Source organism: Convolutriloba macropyga, chromosome 1 (genome assembly GCF_964194025.1).
Source record: "Convolutriloba macropyga chromosome 1, txConMacr16.3, whole genome shotgun sequence".
Lineage (NCBI taxonomy): Eukaryota > Metazoa > Xenacoelomorpha > Acoela > Convolutidae > Convolutriloba > Convolutriloba macropyga.
In genome coordinates, this window is record NC_134468.1 from 55,623,100 (window position 1) to 55,648,878 (window position 25,779).

Sequence of the window (25,779 nt, forward strand, 5' to 3'; positions counted from 1 at the left end):
ATATATATATATATATATATATATATATATATATATATATATATATATATATATATATATATATATATATATATATATATATATATATATATCTATATATATATATATATATATATATATATATATATATATATATATATATATATATATATATATATATATATATATATATATATATATATATATATATATATATATATATATATATATATATATCTATATATATATATGAACAAGGATGCTCGTTAATGTTCGTTCGCACTTGTTTTTCCAACCCGAGCACATCTACACTTTTGACATAATTGTCAACCAAATGAAGAGATAGTAAAATAGATGTTTGAGTTTAAAAAAACGTTGAAAAACCTAACTACTTATTGAATTACATAATGCCATGCCTCATTACAGCGCTTACGAGATTTTTCACTGAAAAAACTGCGGAACAAAGAAAACAAACAACAAAAGAAGCAAAAACAAGAAATTCCACGGCAAAAACTAAGTATCTAAATTTGAACGCACTTAGTAACAAAGCCAATATGCAATGCGTATAGAACCTTAACTGCCCAAACTTACTTTGTCCATACTATACAGCAGTTGGCTTTTTTCTTTAATGAGACTACGTAACAAAGTCGACAAAAGGAAATAATAAGGCGAAATTGAAAAGTCAATCAACTTTTTTTAAAACTAAATAATAAGTCTTAAAAAGCATTAGCTTTTAAGAAAAAAATTCCTCATAAACTTACTAAACATTCATTATGAAACCAATAAAACCTGTCGTTGATTAGATTAAGCTATAGAAACGGACTACAGAAGCAAAAAAAAAACTCAAAAAAAGTAAACAATTTGCGAAAACAAGTTTTTGAAGCCATTAAAATCATTAGCTGGTATCAGAATACTATGTATTTTTCCTTCCTTTTTTCGTTCATTCTATTGCAACTAAAATTATATTGAAAGATTAAACAACTGTATATGGGCCAAATTTTGAAATCCTTGGGATCTGTTATTACGCAAATGTGCTAATAGAAGAGAAAAAGAAACCCAAGTACACCACTATAACTTGTATTCAAACGCATATTGTCCACAAACAAAACATCAGTTACAACATGATACCACTGGACATTTAAACTTTTCAAGAATACAAGAAATTGAATGACACTTCTCAAGGATGAGAATAAAATTTAAGTTGACGAAAAAAAACAACAAATACTGAAAAAAATTGGAAAACAATTGAAAATGTACAATATCATAAACTTTAACACTATACGCTATAAAGTGACTGGCTCGGTTAACATCAATCCTTGAACACTCAGTTACAAGCATTTAAGACCGGTCAGCATTTTAAGCCTACCTAAAGATTTAAAAAACGGGCAAAAAACGCTATTTCAAAAAAAAATTGAGCGAAAATTGTCGAAGCCATTAAAAAATAACTTTTTGGTAATGACTCTTCTATAATTCATTAATTTTTAATAGCATGAGAATCGTTTTTTAAGTATGGCTTCAAAATATCAATAAATATGAACAAATACATTAAAACGAAGAAATTTCTGAGAAAACCGGTAGTATTATTCAACTCAATTGCTTTCAGCGAAAGGCAATAAAAGCGCTCGATGGGAGCATAAGAGTTATGCCTCGATGGGATGGCATAGATGTTTGTCATTGAGGGGTCATCAATACGATGAGACATTACAAAAAGTCATTGACTAAGAAAACAACGACAACAAATCAGGCAAAAACCAAAACCTCAGTAGAAAAGTGCAAGAAGAAAGTGTCGAAGCCATTTAAACCATAATTTTTTCATTGAAAACTTTATCTATGATCCCTTGAACGTCCATTTAAGCCAATTCAAACTAACAATAATAGGATAAAGTGATGAGATTTCAGAAGAAACAAAAGCAAATCCAAAAATTTTCCAAAGGCCTAAAAGAAATTTATGAAAACTCGAGCATCGATTTTATCGAACCAATAGTTAGAAGATAAAGCCGAAAATTAGATTAAATTTGTTAAAGTAAGCAAAAAGGAGTTCCTGTAATTACTGAGACGTTCGTACAGTTCACGAGGATAAATTAACGACTGGTTAATGTTAAAAAAATTTTTCGAAAAATTAATTTTGAAGTCTTAACAGCCATTAATTTCAATAGCTTTTAACAGAAGTCAACAATTACGCTCAGTCTTAATTTGATAGAAGGATAAAGATTTTTGTCATGCATGGGTAATCATTAAGATATCACAATAAGTCTGATGACTATGAGAACAAAAAAAATACATAAACCAATAATTCATTAGAAAAGTGCGAGAAGAAAGTGTCGCAGACATTTAAACCATATCCTTTTATCTGAGAGTTTTTTCTATGCTCCATTTAACGTGTTCTCAAAAACAATGGGAGCTATCAACATTAGGATAATGTGATAAGAGTTCAACGGGAACTAAAAATACAAAAATATCCAAAAGTTTTATATTTTTTTTGAAATCGTGTGGCATCGAGGCCATAAAACCAGGAGTTAGAGAAAAACGGTAATGAAATTAATTTAGATTGTTGAACAAAGAATGGAAGGGGTTCTGATCAAAACTGAGATTTTCTTACAAATCATGAAACGAAATTTAAAATTGGTTTATGTTCAAAAATTTTTTTGAGAAATTATTTTTAAAGTCTTAACAGACAATAAATTAATAGCTTTCAATAGAAGTAAAAAAAAAATACGCTCAGTCATGTCTCGATAGAAGGACAAAAGGGTTTGTCATGCATGGGTAATCAATAAAATATCACAAAAAGTCTTATGACCATGAAAACAACAACAGATACAGTCAAAAACCAAAAATCAGTAGAAAAGGGCGAGAAGAAAGTGTCGAAGCCATTTAAATCATATGCTTTTCTGTGAAAACTTTATCTATGATCCAAAAATTTTAAAATTGTTTTTAAAATCGTGTGGCATCGAAGTCATAAAATCAATAGTTAGAAGATAAATCCGATAAGCAGATTAGATTTGGTTGCAGTAGAGAGGAAGGGGATCCTGTCAGTACGGAGGCTGTCTTACAGTTTACAAAAAAAAGTTTATGATCGGTTAATGTTTAGAAAAAATTCCGAAAAATTATATGTAAAGACTTAACAACCATTAGCTGTCCAATCAAAGCTGTGAATAGCTTCACTGTTGCTCATTACGAAACCCATTGCAATTGTAGTCAACGATTTTATACCATAGGGCTGCAAAATTTCAGTAAAACCTGGAAAAGGAAATCAAAATTTCATTGAAAATTGCAAAAGCTCAGAGTCGAAGCCATAAAGAACATGTGCGATTCCTTGAAAACGTGTTTTTTGTTCAATAGGCGTCATTTTACAGTAAATCAGGTTTATCATTAACGAAATATCGATGTGAAAAGTGATCAGTCTCTAGGTGACTTAAAAATCTGAAGTTTTCTAAAAAAAAACTCTCATATAGAGTTCAAGTTTTTTATAGTAAACTTCCCTATGACACCAGAACTAGTCTTTTTATCATCTTTCGTATAATAGGAATACATAAATGATTCTTTTTGTGGCGTGAAATTTTTTTTTGAATGAAAAATTTTTAAAGAAAAAATCATACTTTGAAGAAAAATTACACTAAAAGTAAACGAAATCATACCAAATATCACGTGTTCACACAAAACTTCAATTCTCGATAACTCCTCGAAAAATACGAAACTCAAAAAACTCTTTTTAATTTCAAAATCTAGGCTGGATGAGATTTTTAATGATACCACTCGCATTTCTCTAAAATGAATATATCGATTGGCCAAAATTGACTGAACAAAAAACCCATTTGAGAATAAAGTTCATTCCCCCTTAAGTGGGGTCTGAACAAAAAAAGATAAACACACACACACACACACACACACACACATATATATATATATATATATATATATATATATATATAATTATTTCTAAATTTATAATGTTTATAAAATTATAAAGTTATATATTTACCTCTTTATATTTTCTTTATTATTGAACCTCTTTTGTTATCTAGTATGCCTAGCAGGTTTTCCGCTCCCCTTTAGTAAAGTTTTGTAGTTTGGGAAAGCATCAGATTTGAGACTCATTAGTTCAAGACTTAGTTCAAGTAATCAATATTTTATATTTTGTCCCATCATTTTTTTGATGTTGTATTCATTTTCGATCTGTTTTGATGCGTATCTTTTAGCAAAACCAATACTTGTGTGGTTTTCAAGACCTCTAGATAAAGTACTTGAACGATTTCTACAAATGAATGCCAACTTCAAAACTTTTGTACTGTTTTTGTTGTTTTCGTTAATTCTGTTTATTTTTATCCTGTAGGATTTTTGGATGGCTCCAAAGTTTTTGTTCTTCCATTCTGGATAAAAAATTATTTCCTCATAAACTCTACTTCAAATTTTTCTGCCAACTAATAGTAATTGTTATTTTAGTTTTTAATTTGCAAAAATCAAATTGGCTTTATTAGGTCAAGTTGTTTGTTGTATAGTTTTGGGGCAGATTTTCATTCTTCTCTTTGACTTTTTTTATTTTTTTCTTAGAATTTGTCCTATTTTTTGTAAGATGGGTATGCAAATTTCTTCGAAGATTTCTGTACTTGAATTCTATTGAAATTGTGGAAAGGACGTTCGTAATATTTTTTGTTATCAAACAAAGTCGTAATCAAGTTTGCAATGTTTTTCTTTATTGTGAAGGTTTGTTTTTGTTTTTTGGTAATAATTTTTTAATTAATAAATTTTTTGAAGTTGTTTGTTTTTATCAGTTCATGGGATTCTTAATTCTTGAAATCTTGTAGCTGGGTTTTTGTGTAATATATAGCAACGGAACATTGTTTTCAAAACATTTAATTTCTGAAATTTTAGAATTTTTTTTGAAGCTTTTACTCATTTCCTCAGTTTGTTATGTTGAGAGTTGTTATTGTTTTGCCTCTCTCTGTCTTTTCTTTCGTTAAGAAAGACTTTTGTTAGCTGACTATTTTTCTATTTCTTGCTGTCTTGCGTTTTTGTGTATGAAATTTTTGTTTTCAATACCTTAACAACAAACTGTGTGCAATTCAAATTCTCATATAAATTTTTTCTCTAAATATGTTTCATATTGTTTGATCTGTCTCAATCGTAACTGTCAAGTGTTCTGCTGGACTGTTCAAATAGTTGTCGGTCAGTGATGCTGGTCATTTTACATTTTGCATTGAAAGAGTTGTATTGTCAAGATCTGTTTTGTATTGAAGCTCCTTCTTTTTACAATTGAAGAACTAGATTGTATTGGTGCTCTGTCTTTTTACAATCCGAAAGATTTGAACTGCGTTAGTTCTGTGTCGTTTTTTCAATCCACAAAATTTGGATTATGTTGCTGGACTGCTTTTTTTCCAATCCAAAAATTGGAGAATTGGGTCATATTGGTACTCTGTTGTTTTTATAAGATTTTTGACACATTTTTCATTGAGTTTGAACTTTCAAAACTGGACAACAGGTAACCCTCAGCGGGCATAAGGTGTCATCAGAGGCCCATAGCTGGCTCTAGTAGTCTTTTTAGTGCTTAAAATGTTACAACTTCTGAGAAAGACTAAATTTAATGAGCAAAACTTGTTTGTAGGAGTTTTTGAGCCCAAAATGGTGCAATTATTCAGGTTGTGTTATTTTTGTGAGTTTTTGGTGTGATTAAGCTTGAACTGATATTTGTCAAATTTGTTAAAAGCTTTATGCAATACATAATTGCTTTTTGTCCTTTTTGTGGGCTATATTACTAATGAAAACTTGACAACCCAAAATAATCGTAACTTTTACTATTTTGTCAAGATAGTTTGGCCAGTGAACCTTGTATTGGTTTTGTTATTTATATTTTTTAGTCTATATGCACGAGTTTTAGCAATTTTGCAATCAAATTCAAAAATTTTTCAATTTTTTTTAGTTTAGTGGTTTTTAGTCGCAAATGAAACCTTTTAAATATCATAAAATTTTGCAAATTTCATTTGAAATTGTAAATTTTAGTGAAAAATCTCTCACTTTATGGTTTAATCGATCTTTAGGTTCCGTTGAAATTTTTTAGTTCTCGCAGTTGGGTTACTAGACAGATTCTAGAGACAAGGAATTGGTTTGAGGATTGTCACGAATTTCAACAACGTTAACTAATTTTTAACAGTTTTTCGTTTTTTTTAAATTTGTTATTTTTCTCCAGTTTTACCATCCTTATTGTCAAATATACTTTTTCAAAGTCAAAGCTTTTGCGTTGGTAAAGGGGTATATTTAAAAGGACGAAGTTTGTCGGTTTTCACTACCTTAACAACCACAGTATCCACAATACCAATTCTATTTTGATAAATCTTTAAATGTATAAAACGTTTTGTGATTAGCTTGTAGTATCAAATTGTTCTGTTGTTAAATTTGTCGCTAAGAGTTTTCAAGTTTTTCATTCACCTCTTTCTTTTCATAAATTTTTCATTACTTTGGTCTTTAAAAACTGAACGCCCATTGGGTTTTGAATTTGATTAGAGAACAATAGACTGTTTTTGTGGTCGTTCAATTGCTTAGATTGCTGCAACTGTTGGGAATGTCTTAATCCAGTGATAAAAGGTTGCTTTTAGGAGTTTCTGATCCCAATCAATTTCTTAAGTTTTATTGTCTTTTTAAAAATTTTTCACAGAATCAGTCTTAAATTGACATCTGTGAAAAGTAAAAAGGAAGGTTTTTTTCAAGAGACATTTAGTTTTAATATTATCTGTGTTAGCTATATGTTTTAATACTGCAAATATAAACACGCAAATCGATACTAATTTTTTCAGTTTTTCCGAGTTTTTGTAATTGTTTTTTTGGGAGTTTTTCCTGTTTCTGGGGCCATGGAACCAATTGTAGGGTCGGATAATAGTTTACAATCAAATGGTCCTCAAGATTTTGGTTTCAAATAAATTTTAGCAACAGGTTCTCAAAATCTGATTTTTTTCTTCAAAAAAATGTCATTTTATGAGTCTATCGATCTTGAAAGTCCGGTGAAATTTTCTTAGGTTTTGGAGACGAGTTACTGGATATATTTGGGAAAGAAAATATTGGTTTTGATGATATTAATATCGCGAAACTTTCATTAAGTTATGAAATTTTCATTTTTCAAAATCATTAGTTATATTTCTCTATCTTTATTTGCAATTTAAACCTTTTTATGGCTTGTGCGGGGGTTAAAGGGTGTTTTTTAATTACTCAGATTTGGCTTTCAGTGTACAAACTTTTAGCAACAAAAAAATTTTGTTTTATTTTGTTTGATTATTTTAGTTTCTTCAAACATGTGAGACGGTTATTCTGGCGTTGTAAATTCGTTCGCTGGTCAAGTACCGTAGGTTTTAGTTTTTCTTTCAATTATTTGACTTGGTTTCAATACTTGTACTGCAATATTTTTTAAAGGATTTTTTCCCACATTTTCTTGAATTTGATCTTTCAAAGTGCTTAGATTGTTGCGTCTATTGGGAAGGCCTATATTAAATGCTAAAAGATCGTTTTTAGGAGATTTTGAGTCCAAAATTTTGCAATTTCTCTCGTTTTTGTGTTTTTTTAGTTTTCTAAATTTGATCAGTCTTAAATTGTTGTTTATCAAAGCTTGGAAAGTTGTTTCGCGAGAGATAACTACTTTTATGACCTTTGTTTGAGTTATATGGTTTGGTACTGCAAACTTAAAAGCTTAAAATGATATTCAATTTAAAAAATAAAATTTTGCCATTTTTTTAAAATTGTTTACTCTTTTCTTGTAGGGCTTGATAAGAAATTACTGCTTAGTTTCTAGTGGCATTGGAATAGTTTTCAACATTTCTATGTCAAGATTTATGACAGTTTTTTTTTAAAATTGCAATACTATAAACGTTTTCTGTTATTTTTTGAGTTGAGTTTCTCCAGCTTCTCGGGTGTAAAGGGGTTTATTCTCAGGTGTAAATGTGCTCTAGGGGTTTATAGTACTTTGATACATTGTTTGGTTTGGTAATGGGATGGTTTTCAACATTTTAAAATCATGAATGTTAGCAATTTTTTGGCTAACTTTTGAAACTTTTCTCCATTTTTTGGAAAACTGTTATCATTAATCAAGTTTTGCAGTCTTTATAGGCTAGTGAAAGTTTTTCTAAGCTTGATATTTCCTTACTGAATGGTGACAATGATATATTACTGAAGATATCAAAATCGCGAAGTTTAGCAACATTTCAACAAAATTCGCAATAGTTTTCATTTTTTTGAAAAGTTTTGTCATTTTCTGAATTTATCGAATTTTAAGGGCCAGTGAAGTTTTTTCATTTCTTGTAGATGGAAAAGATTCGAGAGTCAAAAATTTTTTGAACATATGAAAGTTAAAGTTTAGAGTTTTTCGTTCGTATGTGGTCAACAAACCTCTTTCTTGGCTTATACGTAAGATAATGAGTATATTCAAACGCATCAAATTTGGCCGTCAGTGTGAAAGCTTCAACATTTTTAACAATGATTACATATTTGATTAGTTTGTCTGAATACTTTAGTTTCGCTAAGTTTTTGAGACCAAAAACTAAGCCATTTTGTAGTTGATTTCAGATCTGAAAAAAAAATTGTAGCCGTTTTAAGTTTCCGACTTTCTAAATGTCCTTGCGACAGTAATGTTAAGGTATCTTATAATTACTAAGAATTTTTCTAGACCATTTAAGTATTTCTACATTTTAAAGGCTACTCAAAAAACAAGGTGAACAGGATATAGTAATCGTTCATACAAAACTATGGAAAAAAATAGTTTTTTAAAGGGATAGTACATTTGGATTGGCAACTCGGTTTACTGAATTCTGTACTTGTTGATATACATATTCAACGGCACGTCAATTTTTTCGCTGCTATTCGGGAAATAATGCTATGCTTTACAAATTGCGTTTGTTTGTTGTTACAATCGTTAATCTTGTTTTCAAGCGTCAAAGATGGTAAAACAAAAAAGGTCTCGGTTAACTTTTTTGGCGTCTTTTCAAGTAATTGAGCGGTGAATTTCTTGTTTCGGCGTCATCTGTGGTACGACTCAGCCTATTGGATTTTTTGAGTTCTTTTGTACGTGTCTAGGAATTCTGACGTGTCCAATTATTGTTCACTTGCTGCAAATGTGCAAGTCAATTATGTGACTAAGGATCATTTTTTTCATTCAATATTTTTACTTTAGGTTTGCTAGAAGAACGTTTCAGATGTCTTGAGAAGATTGTTTAAGATATCTGAATACGGATTGTTATTCTTGAAAAAAGAAAGAAAATGATTTTCTTAGAGTTTTTAGGAAACAAGAGGAAGCGTTGGTGTAGTTTGTATTTGGTATGGCAATGGAGCATTATTTTCCTGTAAAATATTCCAGCGTAAGTTAACTGAGACAAGAGAATATGAATGCAGTCGGATGTAATGCTGGACGCAGAGCACCAAGTTGAAGATTTTTTTTTAATTTCTAAGCTAATTTACAGTATTCTGTCTGTGCAAGCAGAAAATAAGAACGTGGTTTAGCATACAAAGTTAAAAGATCAACTTAATAAACTGGTTTTCGGAATCATTTTAGCATTGAAAAGTTTACTTCCAAATAATGTCCATTTCGTAAAATTGAGATTTTTAGTGATTAAAAGTTTGTTTCAAACGCTTTTCCAAAACATCCACCTCTAATGACGTCATTTGAAACCCCCATTAGTGAATTTATTTGTCTGCGTATTACGTTACTTGGAATCTTAAAAGTATTCAGATTTTCAAATCGAAGGTAATAGTTCTGTGCAAATTATTATTGACGCATAACCAATTCAGCTCAACAAATGTTATATAAAGAAAACGGAATGAAGGAAAACGTAACCTTCAATTGCTTTCATAAGGTCTGGACACTATTTTTAGATAAAGATTTTTAGAGCATTTACAGAGCACCTAACTAACCCATCTAGAAGTAGCGATATAACATTTTATCTCAAATCTCAACAGCATTTGTTTTCCCGCTTTTTCGTATAAAAATTTATTCAACCTTAAAACTTGAAAATATTTGTTTTGCGACAACATTTTTCGGCGTTTTTGGACTTTAACTTAGATCTCTCAGTGAAAAATTACTGAGCAAAATTAGATTTTGGCTGTGTTTTTTTTCAGTGGTCATTGTTCCTCATTTTTAACTTCCGCTCAATTTTCTACCCTTCCATCACCCATGAGAGCGAATGTCTTGCAACTTGTTGTAATGAGTACAACTTAATTGAAAACAAGCAGTCTTAACTTTAGTACTTCAATTTTCTTTAAAGTAAAAAAAATGTTATGAAAATTGAATTGCATCTGATTTTGATTTTGATTTCCACAGTTTGCGGTTATCAATATACTAAAAAATTGTAAATGCATTTCGGTGATACATACAAAAATTGAGTTTTGATGTGCTTATTCATATTTACAGAAATTTGAAGCGTCGCAAAAGTATCTGATTATTACGCAATTCAAAATTTTTACTATTAAAAATTATTGTAATTAAAATTATAATTAAAAGCCGCTGTCAGACTCTCAAACGGCTATTATTCAAGCGCTCTCCTTTTTTTTTAAAATTCGCTTTGCCTTTTGATCTCGTTTTTAGTTTTACATAAGTCACAATTTTCACGTTTGACTTCTGACTTACTTCACTCACTGTTTCAACTGAATGAATTTTAAATGATTTCATGCATTGAATTACGCAATATAGTGAAAACGGTCCAAATCAAAAGAGCAAAATCAAAAGAATCGGGATAAACCGATAAAGCCCGGTCATTAAGTCAATGAGAATTAGGTTATCTGTAGCAATTATATTAGTCCAACGGTCTTTTTTTTGCAATTTTTGGCCTGATCAACTTTTCCTCGGACTCATTTGATTTTTAGTCCTCAAAAACGGGATAAAAAGAAGGTAGCTCTCGGAGGGTATTAAGTTCTCTTAGAGCTATCAGCCTTACTTTACTCTAAGAACCCGATTCACCAAAACTGTTTTTAGGAAACAACTTCATCGTGTGACGAAGGGTTCTTAATCTTAAAAGTTTGACCCCCTTAATCACACCCCATCACCCCACCCCTCAGTCACCCCTCCCCGACACCCCCGTCGACCCTGCTAGAATCGGGCAATTTGAACCCCTTCATTTCTTGTCCTGCTCTCCCACAACCCTACCACCCCCCCCACACACACACACCTTAATGCTAGCTCACGCACCCCTAATGCTAGCATCCCTAAGCCGTAGCTGGTTATTTTTCAAGCCAACCTCTCGCCGGTTGTTTGAGAGCAATTTGCACGACGTTAGTTGGTTATGTTTATGTTCATTGATGAACCCTTCAGTGTTATTATTTGTTCACATCAAAGAGGGTTTTTTTCTGAGCCCGAGAACTTTAAAATTTTTTGGCATTCTGGCTTTTGAACTCGTGCAAAACAATTAATGGATCACAATTGCCCGGATTAAGCAGACCAAATATTTTGAAACTGTTGTTTATAATTGCTCTCGAACTAAGTTTTTCGTGAAATATATCCCTTTCTAATTCACAATATGAAAAGGCTAAAATTAATTGGCAACTGCTGACTTTTGAAAGTTGAAAAATATGCCAAACTTTGCCTCTAATAACGGCGTCTGAAGTCTTAACCTATTGACAGCATCCCTCGCTGTCTATATTTCTCAATGGTGCTGAGCTCATTCATAATATTTGTGCCCATGGTCTCAACACTTTTGGAAATAAATACAGGTGATCAAATCTGGTTATCCGTGATTTCAGAAAGAGATCTAGCCTGAAATCTCAGTTTAATTTCTTCGCTGTGGCAAAACATGACATGTTTTTCAAATCATTTGGATAATTTTTTTCAAAACAAGTTTTCGGTGCTTTAAAAACATCAAGGGCATCACTTACAAAAAACTCTAATTATTTTTCTATTTTATCGTGCAAACAGTGATTTGTCGGTTAAAAATTCGTCGCCTTGAGCCTTGAATGCGTCATTAAAAGTGTAAATTTTTTCGAGTCGAATAAAATTTCCTACAATACGTAAACTATAATCTCCAGTATAATGTGTCTAAAGTTATTGCTCTGCAATTTTCCCTCAAAAATTGAGGATCCAAAAACAATTGAAATAATTATAAAAATGTTCTTTGAATGTTGGTTGAAATTTGTTGTGTTAGTCTGAGATATTTTTAGCGCATCTCTTAGTCCTCGTGTGTTTATATTTAGCAGCAACTGTCTCGCATCGAATGGACTTGAAATTTAAAAATTTGTTCAAGCTTTGATACTAAAATATAGCCGTAATAGCTCGGACTCTTTAAGGTATAATGATGCGTATTTCCTTTTTAACTGGTCTTGCAAAAGTGATAGATTGGTTAGCTGGCTCTGTTGTTGACACTTAAAAGGAAAGAGTACACCTGGTTTAATCACTACAACTGGATCTCTAGCCCATGGAAGAGGAGACGACGATAAATCGTTAACACTGTGTTCATCTTTGTCCCTCCACGCTTATGGGCTGTGTTCCACCCTGTACCATGTCCCTGCCGAAGTTTATTTAGGGGAGGTGTTTGAGTAAATATATGTGCGTGAGTGTGGTTGTGTGTGTGTGTGCAATTGTGTGTGTGTGTGTGTGTGTGTGTGTGTGTTTGTGTGTGTGTGTGTGTGTGTGTGTGTGTGTGTTTGTGTGTGTGTGTGTGTGTTTGTTTGTTTGTTTGTTTGTGTGTGTGTGTGTGTGGTGTGTGTGTGTGTGTGTGTGTGTGTGTGTGTGTGTGTGTGTGTGTGTGTCTGTGTGCAATTGTGTGTGTGTGTGTGTGTGTGTGTTTGTGTGCGGCGGCGTGGGGGGGGGGGGTATTATGAAAAGCTATTAGCACTTGGTATAATCCTTAATTGTTTTGGTAAGGCAACACCGGGAATCAAAGGAAAATGGACTTAGCAACTCTGTGGCAGTGCTTTCATTTTAAAAGAGCCATTTCGTTTTACTAAGTCACTGCTCAACTTTATTATGAAAGCTTAGGAAAGCAAAATGTATCATGGGAAATTATACGTAAATGTTATGGTCAGAGTTATTATAGGGGTCAACACATGAAAAGAAATCATAAATGGCCACATTCACCAGGGTAACATAAAATTGGCCACTCTGTTTTCCGCTCGATTACAAATAATAAACAAAATTCGCTTCCTAATATTGCGCAGTTCAGATCATTGCGGAGACAATATTTCCTTTTTTTTTGGAATCGTTTTAATTTTTTTTCGCATTGCTTTAAAACTGACAACACTTGGTGTTGTTCACAGTTGGACTGCCTGTTTACTTTTGTTTATTTTTGTTTACTTTCTTGGGAATAGTCTCGGGGAAGGAGGGCGCCATGGGGGTAAAACGTGGCCCATTGTTGTCAGTTTAAACTGTATGCCCTGTCAACCAAATAAGACCTCATCTGGTGAAATGCGGGTCTTTTCCCGCAAATTTTCATCTAGTTGTCTAGAATAAATTATAATTACTTTTACTACTTTGGCTTTTATTACCCCCTAACTATATAAAACATTCTCACTGAGCCTGGTCAGCTCGGAAAAATTCCCTGAGAAACCGGCTACCCTCGAATTCTTCGCCCAATACGGAAGAAAACTTTAAAGGGATAGTCTGGCATCCCAATAATGGCCCCGCTCCATGGAAAATTCAATTGTATATTCCTCACGACCGCGTGAACAAAATACTATTTTTGGGCCATTAAAATTTTTGTTTGTTTCCAAATAAGCCAAACTTTTGCTTAGATTCAATTTCCTTATTCAATTATTTTCTTTCCTGCCAAGCTGTGCAAATATTACCCTTTTTTACATAATCAGTCAAAATTGTGTGATCGAGCAGCCATCATTATGTTTTGTATCCTCAAAAAGTTATACACCACAGTTCAGTGAAGAATGGAATATTATTTGCAGTTGTATTTTGATTGTTTGTGAAATGAAAAGATGAAAAGCAAATTGAGAGAACACATTGAAAGAGTTGCGCAAATATGTTGCCATATTTCTGACTTGGTATTCTACACAAATGTGGTGTTACAGGTCGCTTCTTTGGCTCTTATAGCCCTGAGCGCTTTTACCACTTATTGGCTACTGAGAAACCCACGGCTGTCCAATACTTCCGTGCTCAAGGGAGACAATTATGGGCTGTGGGTTTACTGCACTGCGCCTACTTCGCCAGAGTTAGACCCCCCACCCTGTGAATACATCAGCGGATTCCCAGGTAAAGTAACAATGTAGTTTCCTCATTTCATTTAACACGTCAATTAGTTTCACCAGACTCGAATAAATCTAATCTGAGAGGAGCCTCTGAATAACGAACTAAAAGGAATCCTTTATGTGGACTGAACGCCAAGTCTGAATCAGTAATGATTCAGTAAAATTGTAATTTGGATCAGTACTGCATCAGAGCTCTAGGATCATGTCACTCTTTAGACTTGGCACGTCTTAAATCAAGTCTTAAGTCTTGACAATTCTGGATTCAAGTCTTGGCCAAGACTTGACAAGACTTATGCAAGTCTTGGCCAAGACTTGACAAATCTTGGGTCAATTTTTGAGCACCGTTTTTATTGTTGATTTGCTTTCGTTTGGTAACGAAAGAAGAAGGCCGGCACTTGCAGTGGCCTGCCTATAAAACTTTCCAAAGTGAAAGAAGACGCACAAGACAACTCGAGCATTGTCACAAAGATTTCTTGATAGAGAATGAAAAAATTCTGATATCGCCCAAATATACCAGTCATGGCCACTTTTTTCTGCTCATAGGAAAACAATTTGGTTTTGAGGTAAATATATGGGAATTTGAAGTTATTATATTCTCAATACAGAACCAAGTTGGCCAGATTAGCAAATATCTCGTAAAAATCGTTCTACCAATTTGTGGTAATTTTGAAACTCATTAATTGTAAATATTTTTTTCTTAGAACTTTACTTTGCCTAACCGCACAATAATCAAGAGTTGTCAAGTCTTTGTTAAGACTTGACTCAAGACATGTCTAGTCTTGGTTAGACTTGATATGTCTTGAGCAAGTCTTGACATGTCTTCACATGTCTTAAGACTTGAGATAAGACGGGATTAGTACTGATTTGACAATTCAAGACTGAAGAAGTATATTTCACTGAAGAAGTACTGATCAAGACTTGATCAAGACTTGAAAAGTACTTGTGTACTTTTTTTTCAAAAAACAGTTTTAAAAACAGGGCAATTAGAAAATGAAATAAGTTGGTACTACTGAAAACATTGAGGCAACAGAATAATAGATCCAGTTTGCAGATTACACATACTGTATTTGCAGTGAAACCAAAATCAAAACATTGCGAAAATATACGAATTGTTTTCTTCCTGAAACAGAGAAATATTTGCAGATATTGAAAAAATAAACTAATATTTGATAAAACTTTGATGCAATATCTGCATTTTCAATTGAAGAAGATTTTAATATCCCAGACGAGCTGTCTATAGCTGTATATTATTTGCTCTCAAATGAAGTTTGTTGCAATTATATTAGCCCTGCTGGCGTTTTTTTTGCGGTTTCCTGTACGACATTTTTTGTCCCCTTGTTTGATTTTCCGTCCTCAAAAATGAGAGAGACAGGTAAAGTTGAGTAGGATTTAAGATCTATTAACGTTTTACTAATTACGCGATTTATCAAAATTGTTTTTAGAGACAAAATTCCGTGGCATGACGGGCGGATCTTAGCTTGACCCGCGCCCAACTAACCCCCTCGCATTTACCCCCACCCACCCTTCCCCCTTCCTCTCCATTTACTTAACTGCTACTTACTCTCAATTTCCAACTCCATACCACCAGTTCACTCCCCTCCCACATTTCCTCCCGCACACAACGACATCACACTCTTCCAGCTCATTCCATAGTACTTCCAATCGCTCACCCCCAACCGCGCTCACTACCCCCGTCCCCATATGTTCACCAAACAACGCCTCAATTAGGCAGTCAGCTTTTCACCACATATCATTTAGGCGCCCTCCTTTTTACAATAAAGTATATGGATTGTATTGGTATGCTGTCTTTTTGTTATGACCTGTTCACACTTTTTTTCGCTTCTTTGCGTCAATGTGGATTCAAATTAGAGTAGTGATTCTAGTAACGCTGAAATTGTAACGGGAGCAAAAAATCATCTAGTATGAGGCATGATTTTTTTTCAAACTATCGTTACAGTGTTATGAGACAATGGTGTTTGAAAAAAATTTCAGTTTTTCAGAGTGCTTTTTTTCGCGTGCTTGATTTTAAGTTCTGTTTTCGGTGTTTCTTCTCTCGAGACATGTGTTAAAAATAGACATGTGTTTGAATTGCGTCTATTTACTTCTGCATGAATTCATCAATGGGCAGCTGTGGTTTTTCCTAAAACTGACACTACTTTATTCATAAAAAATTTGCGAATATTGTTTTTTTTTAATATTACTCATGTCCTATCAATTGGTATCACTAATAACAGTTCCTGCTGTCTGCTGATCACAAATAAAGGAATCTTATTAATGGCTTGAGTCCATAGCTAGTGGTTTCCATGACTTTGATAATTTTGTTCTCATAGTTATAGTGAATTTTTGTGCATTGGCTGAACTTTTTGCTACCTTATCATTTCATGGCATTAGGCACAGAATTCATTGTTTCCCAATACAGATTAAGGTGATCAATTTATTTTTTCGTTTTAAGGCTATTGATTTCGTTGATTTGAAACTAATTATTATCAAGAAATACTGTCGATATTTTTGTCACTATGTTGTCTTATCTCTAATTTCATTTATGACCGGTCTCTTCAGCAGCTAAGGATGTGTTAATCAAATGTGTTAAATGTTTCAGGTCAAAGCTATTGCTGTCTATGCATAATAAGATGTTCATTTTCAACATATATTATTGGTTTTTGATTTTTACCTGTATTTGTTGCGCTTATTGATGTCTTTCCAATTATTTCCATTAATGACAGGTCTCTCCGGTTGCTAAAAATGATTTACTTGACTGAAAAATTTAATCTGTAGCTAATGCTTGTGTTGATTTTAATACTGTTAATTTTTTGAAAAAACTAGAAGCCAAATCAAAGCTTTGGAGTTGCATTTTTGTTGTTTTTTAGTGACAGCTTCCATTTGGTTGCTAATAAGGAAAAAGTGCATCTATTTAGGTGATATGTTCATCGAAACAGTTTTTTGTTTTGACACTTGAATTTTGAAAGTTGATTTTTTTAGTCTTACATTTTTGTTTTTGTGATTTTGTCGTACACTCTCAAAAAGGATTGTTTTCCTTGGCCTTGCATTGAGACGTAATATGAGTCCACGTATTTGCATCATTTTTGCGTAACTTCTTAATTGAATAAGACAACGTTTTTTAGAATAGTTTAAAAGAATTTGCGTATCGTGCCTTCATTTGTAATTAAATTGTCCCATTTTTAGTTATTGAAACTGCTGAAACATTTTACAACTTCTAAGGTTTTTTGGTGTGTTGTGGTTTAAGATTGTGGAATATGTATTTATGTGTTTATTTTACTTTGAATCCACTGATTTTCTTTTTTATTTTTTTCCAACTTCCATAGTTTACGTCTCCATTTTGCGTTGTCTGCCAATGATTCCAACTAAGTTGTTAGGTTGTTTCATTGTGTCCAAATTCTAATGATGCGTAGGGTTAACATTTGCATAAAGTATTATTACTTTGATTGTTTCTCAAAACTCCAGATATTGGGAAAGAAAATCTTTCAGTATTTCTGGATCTTTTGCTAACATTTGCACACAGAGGGTCATGGTGTCGTTGCCTGTTTTATCGTGAGATTGCTGTCAAAAAATTAATTCTCAGGTCTTTAGTTGAATAAGTTTTTGACTAGTTAAGGACAAGTTCTCATATGGTTTAATTCACTTAACCTTTCGGCCATGTTTTTCGTTCTTCATAAGCCACATTATTCAAGCTGGACTCCAGACTTATCTCACTGAGTGTTTCAACTTAAGGAAATTTATTTTCTTTCGCTCGTGAATCATGCAAAGTAGTTAATGCGGTCAAAGACAGAAGAGCAAATTTAAAAAAGGGACGAACCTATAATTGCTGTCATAGGTTGTAATACACTAGGTTATCAAAGTTCATTACTGCGATTGAAAGCTGTTTCTAGTATTGAGTCTTTTTATTAAGTCTTTTTGTAATGATCTGTTCACACTTTTTTTCGCTTCTTTGCGTCAATGTGGATTCAAATTAGAGTAGTGATTCTAGTAACGCTGAAATTGTAACGGGAGCAGAAAATCATTTAGTATGAGGCATGATTTTTTTCAAACTATCGTTACAGTGTTATGAGACAATGGTGTTTGAAAAAAATTTCAGTTTTTCAGAGTGCTTTTTTTCGCGTGCTTCATTTTAAGTTCTGTTTTCGGTGTTTCTTCTCTCGAGACATGTGTTAAAAATAGACATGTGTATGAATTGCGTCTATTTGCTGTTGCATGAATTCATCAATGGGCAGCTGTAGTTTATCATAAAACTGACACTACTTTTAATCATAAAAAGTTTGAGAATTTTCAAATATTGTGTTTTTTATTATTACTCATGTCCTATCATTAAAAACAGGTAATGCCGTCTGCTGATCAGAAATAAAAGAATCTTATTAATAGCTTGAGTCCATAGCTAGTAGTTTCCATGACTTTGATACTATTTTTTCTCATAATTATAGTAATTTTTTGTGCATTGGTTGAACTTTTTGCTGTCTTATCATTTCATGGCGTTAGGCACAGAACTCATTATTTCCCAATACAGATTATGTTGATCAATTTATTTTTTCTTTTCAAAGCTATTGATTTCCATAATTTGAAACAAAACATTTTCAAGAAAAAATTGTCGATGTTTATGTCATCATGTTGTCTTATCTCCAATTTCATCTATGTCCGTTCTCTTCAGTTGCTAAGGATGCGTTAATCAAACGTGCTAATTGTTTCATGTCATGGCTATTGCTGTCTATGCATTATAAGCTGTTATTTTTCAAAATATATTACTGAGGTTTTGATTTTTACCTGTATTTGTTGCGCTTATTGATGTCTTTCCAATTATTCACATTAATGACAGGTCTTTCTCTGGTTGCTAATAATGATTTATTTAACTGAAAATACTAATGCGTAGCTAATGCTTGTGTTGACTTTAAAACTGTTATTTTTTTGAAAAAAAAGTTAGAAGCCAAATCGAAATTAGGGGTTCTTTTTCTTGTTCTATTAGTGACAGCTTTCATTGGCTGCTAATAAAGAAAAGGTGCATCTAATTAAGTGATATATTCATAGGAAACAGTTTTTAGTTTTGAGACTTGAACTTTGAAAGTTGATTTTTTAGTCTATTTTTTTGTTGTTTTTGTGATTTAGTCGCACACTCTAAAAAAAAGACTGTTTTCATTGGCTTTGCAGTGAGACGTAATATGAGTCCACGTATTTGCATTACTTTTACGTAATTTCTTAATTGACTAAGACAAGGTTTGTTTTCGAATAGTTTAATTAAATCTGCGTATCGTGCCTTCATTTGTAGTTATTTTGTCCCATTTTCAGTTATTGGAACTGCTGAAACTTTTTACAACTTCTAATGTTTTTTGGTGTGTTGTGGTTAAATATTCTGGAATATGTATCTATGTGTTTATTTTACTTTGAATCCACTAATTTTCTTTTTTTTATAATTTTTTCCAACTTCCATAGTTTATGTCTCCTTTTGCTGTCTGCCAATGATTCCCATTAGGTTGTTAGGTTGTTGCATTGTTTCCAAATTGCAATGATGCGTAGGGTCAACATTTTCATAGTATCATTATTATTTTGATTGCTTCTCAAAACACCAGATATTGGGAAAGAAAATCGTTCAGTATTTCTAGATTCTTGCTAATATTTGCACACATAGGGTCATGTTGTCTTTGCCTGTTTTATCCTGAGGCTGCTGTCAAAAAATTAATTGTCAGGTCTTTAGTTAAATAAGTTTTTGAATAATTCAGGACAAGTTCTCATATGTTTTAATTCGTTTTACTTTTCGGTCATGTTTTTCGTTCTTCATAAGCCACATTATTCAAGCTCGACTCCTGACTTATCTCATTGACTTTTTCAACTTATGGAATTTTATTTTCTTTCGCTCGTGAATCATGCAAAGTAGTGAATGCGGTTAAAGTCAGAAGAGCAAAATTAAAAAAATAGGGACGAACCACTCATAAGGTGTAGTACACTAGGTTATCAAAGTTCATTAAAGCGATTGAAAGCTGTTTTTAGCATTAAGTCTACTAATTGTCTCTTTAGAAGCTGCACTAAGTACGATATCTATCTGTTTCCAGAAAATTTATTTGGCTGAACACCAAAATAGAACACTGGCGCGTCAATTACGGCTGTTTTCTGGCATTTAGCATGTTATAGTTTTGTATATATAAGTAGTTTGATTTTCCGTTATTTTATACAGCCATTTTGTTTTTATTCTGTTGATATATGAATGCGACCAAAAAGTGCCATCTTGGCTTTAGATTTCAACTTTTTGATACTCTTTTTAAAAATGATTTATTGGGATAAAGTTGTATGCTTTTTATGCTGAAATTTAAGGGCGTACTGCTATTTAAAAAATCGATAGGTCTAACAAATAAGTTGAGCAGAATCAATTCAGATCTTTCATTTTTCTCGTACTAGAGTTCATAGGTGATAGTGAAGATACAATTTGAGCGATTATACGGGAAGTTACAGAAAGCTCGTAATAGTTGGAGAACATTCACAACTTTAATTCAGTACCTCTTGCTCGGACCACGGAAAATGTTTTCTCAAAATATCGTTTTCAGGAAAAAATGAAACAGATAAGACAAAATTTTTTAAACGCGTCCCATCAAAACTTCAGGCAAAACTTTTAAAATTTGTATAAACTTGGGCAAAGAGACACCATGATGAAAACACACCCAATTTAAGTCAAAGAGATCGTCTGATTTTCTCGTTTAAAATATTCCTGGGAATCAGACTGAGTACTTTTTCAGAAATCAAACTGATGACGGCAAGTGATTAAAAAAGCATAAAACTACAATGAAACGATCTAATGCAAAAAAAAAATCTGGTCGAAAACACAGTCTTTTTTTTTCAATTTTTTCTGTATTTGAATTTCGATTTTAATAAGATCTTTATTTTGACGGAATCCTGATCTTTTTTGTGTTAATGTAACGTGTAAAATAGAGAACACAATTTGACGGATTTTTAATAGTTAATTGAATGAGTCAACAAAAATCAGTAACTTCAGCGTTATAGATTTCAGTTTCGTACTATTACTGAGTTTCCCGCTTTAATATTTGTATTTTACTAGATTTTTCAATTTTTCGTTTGCTTTGTATTTTTACTGCAAATAGATGCTCCATTCTGGTACAATTGCGGATTATAAATACATTAAGTGCGGATTACAAATACGTTCCGCTCAAAAAATGAATACATTGAGTACAAAAAACATATACATATACCGCGCGATAAAGTATTACATGACTTGTCACTTATTTTCTAGCTTGAGTGTATCTCAATTCCGGAAAAACTGTTGAACTTCTTGAATAGATACTAAGCTTGTCTCCTTTTTTGCAGATTTTAGGTATCCAGACTCCAAGCAAATTTTACTAAGGCGAAAGTTTTGGGGTATACCTCTGCGGCGTTTTGTTTGAGTATGAGTTTATGCCACTTAGTTTTTGATAAAGTACCTTTTATGCACAAACACAATTTTATGTACAAATGCTCACATAAGATTTAATACTTTCTTTTGAGCTGGATTAATTTTTCGTCGTATACTTTTGTCTTTTTTTTTCCTTTAAAAGAGGATAAATTGGTGAAGCTCGAGCTCGAGGGTTATGTGTGTCTGTTCAGTGCTACAGAGCTCTATATAGTACCAAAGAATTCACCAAAATCATTCGCCAAAACTATAATCTCATTATTTTAAAGTCAATTTTGGGAAGTTTTGCCCGCCTCTCTGTTTTTATTCCCCACCCCCTTCTCTGTTACGTTAGTCCGTTATGGTTTTGCTTTTTCTTCCTTCTTTTTTTCTTTTGACACAAATTTCGTTTTGTATCGGTGGTTAACCGTTTGGATTTGATGAAAATAATAATGAGAAACTTAAAAAAGGTTAGATTTTTAATGATAAAAACTAGTTCAACGTTGACTTAAGGTATGTTATCTAGTACATATAGTGAGCCCATTAGGTGAACGTATGCTTCGGAAAATTTTAGGCTTTTGGGCAAACTTTGAAAAGAGGTTGTTGTTATTGCAGAAGTTACTATTTTAGTAGAAGGTCAGTTGCTCAAAATGGTGGGTGGGAGTGGGGAATAATCCTGTAGCATTTGTTGGTTCATTAACTGCTGTCGTTGCTAACTGCCTCAAACATTCCCCTGTACTAATTTCCTCCCCCTCTCAGTTGTATGGTAAATGTAGTCGACTGAAACAATTTGCTCGAACTCACGCACAATTTACCAAGAACAAAGAAGGAAAAATACTTATATCTGCACTGAAATTTACACGACGGACGTTAGTTAAATTACACCTTCAGTCTGCAAATAGCTCAAATTACCGAAAGATCGCTCTGTCGCATAAACACTGTTTCAAAAAATTATTGTTCGCTGTTGATTTCAGTACATTGCACAGTACATTGCAAAAGCTATCTAAACATACGTACTTCATTTTCGTCTCAATTTGTTTTACTGAACTCATTCAATGTTCTTGTTTTTTATACGCTTGCTACATTACAAACTGTCTTGCAATAAACCTTTGCTAAAGCCAGTTATGATGGCAAAGCACTCACGTGAAGGTTTCAAAATCTCAGATCTCTGCAATAAGCCAGATTTTGCTATAAACAGTGCCGAATTCTAAAAATTGTAAAGTCGCCTGTTCCAAAAAGGTTATACGTTTTAAAGTTTTCACTTACATCTGGAATCGCTACGAGATTCTCGATGAATGACATACTTGGTCAGAGACTTCATGATAGTCACTTAACCTGCTGTACATAAATCTTGATAGGTCATGTGACAATGTTGCAAGAACCTTGAAAATGTTACAGTTATGGAACCAGATACTGCATTTATTAAGACTTGATTCGATATGCAGGACAAATGCATAAAGATTGATCTAGTTTTGGTTTGTGTTGTGTGTAGAGTGGTGGAATGCGAGTAGGTCCTTTATCACGATGTCGAGTGTGGTGAGTCTGATGGCCCTGATTGCCTACTTCACCTCCGCCTTCAACTTCTTCCCGGGGGAGAGGGGCAGGACCACATTCATAGGAGCCACGTCCTCATTCGCAGAGTGTAAGGCAATATCACATACTTCATCCGATTACTCCGACTACATAATAAAGCAATTATACCGATTTTTTAAACTAAAGAATAAACGAGGCGGCTCGGCAATGTGTGTTTGGAGATAATATTCCGTTTTTTTCTCAAATGTGAACCAGTTTTTTCTCAACCTCTGATCACCCCAGTTTGACAAGTTTTTAAAAAAGTATGAAGTTCAAAGCGAAAATGATTAGCTCTGTGAGATGTTGACTGTAAAAAGCATCGTGATAGCTCTTTGGTGCTCCAAAATGTTTCCACAAGATTGAGGCCACAAATTCTTGCCAGCTAGTTACAAAAACCGAAAAAGAATGCTCACCCAAGCTATTATAGCCTAATCGTATTTTTCAAAATTTTTGTGAAGAATAATTATGTCAAATAGAGTTTTGTCAGCTGATAATCCTGTACGATCTTTGCAAGATTAACCGAGCTATCGTACAAGGAAGTTCAGAACAAAAAAGTAAGCAGGTAGAAACTTCCCATCATGAGCAACATTTAACGAAAAACGATCAAGTATAATTTTTTTTGAATCCTACGCTGTCTAGCTTGGGTTTTTCTTTAAGTGTTTCACTCATAAAATGTGCCCCGGTAACCACATGACCTTCTATGCTTGCTGGGAATCACATATGATACTTTCCGATGACCAGAGCAATTTATGATCAGCGCAGGTTTCATTAAAAAAGTAAGCAACAACCATGATAGTGATTGATCAATCGCAGAACTAGAACCTTTAACCTAATCCATCGTAAGAAAAAAAGAAAACCTAAGAAATATAGCAGAACTACTAACCTTGGTTATTCCTCCAATATTTGGCATCGAATTGAAATAAAATTCTAATGGCTAGCTAAATTAGGACTCTATGAGAGATTTTCTGAGCAAATGTTGATATTGATAAACTATGGGGCATGTTTGATTTTGTCTCACCTTAATAGATAGAGGAGTTATAGGAAATTTTGATTTCTCAACTCAAAAGTAAGTATGACTTCTATTTAAATGTTATGTTTTATTATTTACTCTGCGGACTTTATATACAGCTTAATTTCGCTATTTTTCCAGCGTACAATACTGGTGGTTAATTGGCGTAGAGGACTTACTTATTCAGTTAGGCAGTAGGGTTTTTCGAGAGATAATTACTCTTAGGAAAACTATATGATTCATGATATGACTTAGGGTTGTTTTTAAAAGCCGCGAAGTGATAGCTGAGGCTATTATTGGCCTTCTTTTGGTTTTAACTAACCAATTAATTTGGCTTGTTTTTGGGCGCTGTCTTTTTTCAGATCTGTTCATACATTTTCGTGATTTTTGAAGTCGAATTGAAGTGATGATTTTGGTCACACCGAAAGAGAAAGTGGAGCGAAAAAACGAATGGTTTTGCGGCGTGAAGTTTCTTTGCTGTAATTCAATTTTGAGGTAGAGTGAGAAAATGGTGTTTCAACAACAGTTTGTTTCTTCGTGGTATTTTTATTAACATGCCGCATTACTGTTTTTGTTTTCAGTTTATTTTGACCTACTTTTTTAAATGGTTTTCCTGATCCAATCACTGTCCGTTCCTGGTCTATTTTCATACTTAGTCAATGAAAGTTCTTCGAATTGTATATCAAGACATGTCTTGTTATGGTTTTTTTTAAAATTTTTGTTACGACCAAATGACGTCACAATCACTTAAAATGTGCTGTTTGTTCAATGGTTCATGCAATTTCAACCAAATTGTGTGCCTGACCTCATTTTTTAATATTTGTTTTGCTCATTCATTCGGCTTTTTGTTCATTCGCGTTATTAAGTTTTTGGTCACGCTTGACTTACCTCGCTCTCAAAAATGACTTCCTCAACCTTCTTAATAAAAATCTTACATCTCAGCTTTGAATGAAAAGAATTTATCTTTGGTCTGTTTCTTTTACTATCTTTTTGAGACTATAGATCTACAAATCTACTGCAGCTATTGTCTGGCAATCTGACAGCTAAGTTCATAAGCTAGTCAGAATTTAGATGCTGCGATAGACGACATCAACCGAACCTCATTTCATACACAAACTATTAATTGTTTGCAGCATTGGATATATTCTGCTTCGCATCCCTCCCCCCAGCTTAGTGGGAATATATGTTTTATGAGCCCAGGCGCACGTGCATTTTTTAATCATGGTAACAACACATAACAACACATAATTTATAACAACACGGGTTCATAAAAACACTGGGGAGGGGGAGAAACAGAAAAAATCCGGAGCATTTATATTAGTCTTGCGTCTTTTCTGATTTTTCGCTCGGCCAATTTTTATCGGACGTTTATAATTTTCCATAACTGAAAATTGGATAAGCAGTTAAACCCCTGAGGTAATTAATTGGCTGAGCAGCTCTCTTTGAGTCTAAAGCTTCAGTAATCTCTGATTGTGCGATTTAGTGAAATTGTTTTGAGGAGAAGTGTGAATGCGGGTTCTTAACCTTAGTGTTTGACGCTCCTCAGTCTCCCCCATCCCCACTCTTGCATCATTCCCTCCCCCTCTCCTCTATTCCACCACCCGATTTAACCCTCCCCCAGTCAAAATTTAATCCATATATTACAAAAATTTATAAATAATTTATAAAAATTTGGCAAAAAGATACATAA

General features: G+C 33.1%; 1 protein-coding gene across 10 annotated transcripts in view; it reads left to right on the forward strand.

Annotated features, from left to right (window-relative positions):
* The window catches only part of LOC142340538 (uncharacterized), a 100,041-nt gene that overhangs the window by 66,438 nt on the left and 7,824 nt on the right, over positions 1-25,779 (forward strand). For all 10 annotated transcript variants that reach the window (XM_075391136.1, XM_075391176.1, XM_075391158.1 and 7 more), the window contains 2 exons: positions 13,954-14,134; positions 23,001-23,150. In XM_075391136.1, the coding sequence (XP_075247251.1) occupies positions 13,954-14,134; positions 23,001-23,150 (331 nt within the window). The remainder of the gene's footprint in view (positions 1-13,953; positions 14,135-23,000; positions 23,151-25,779) is intronic.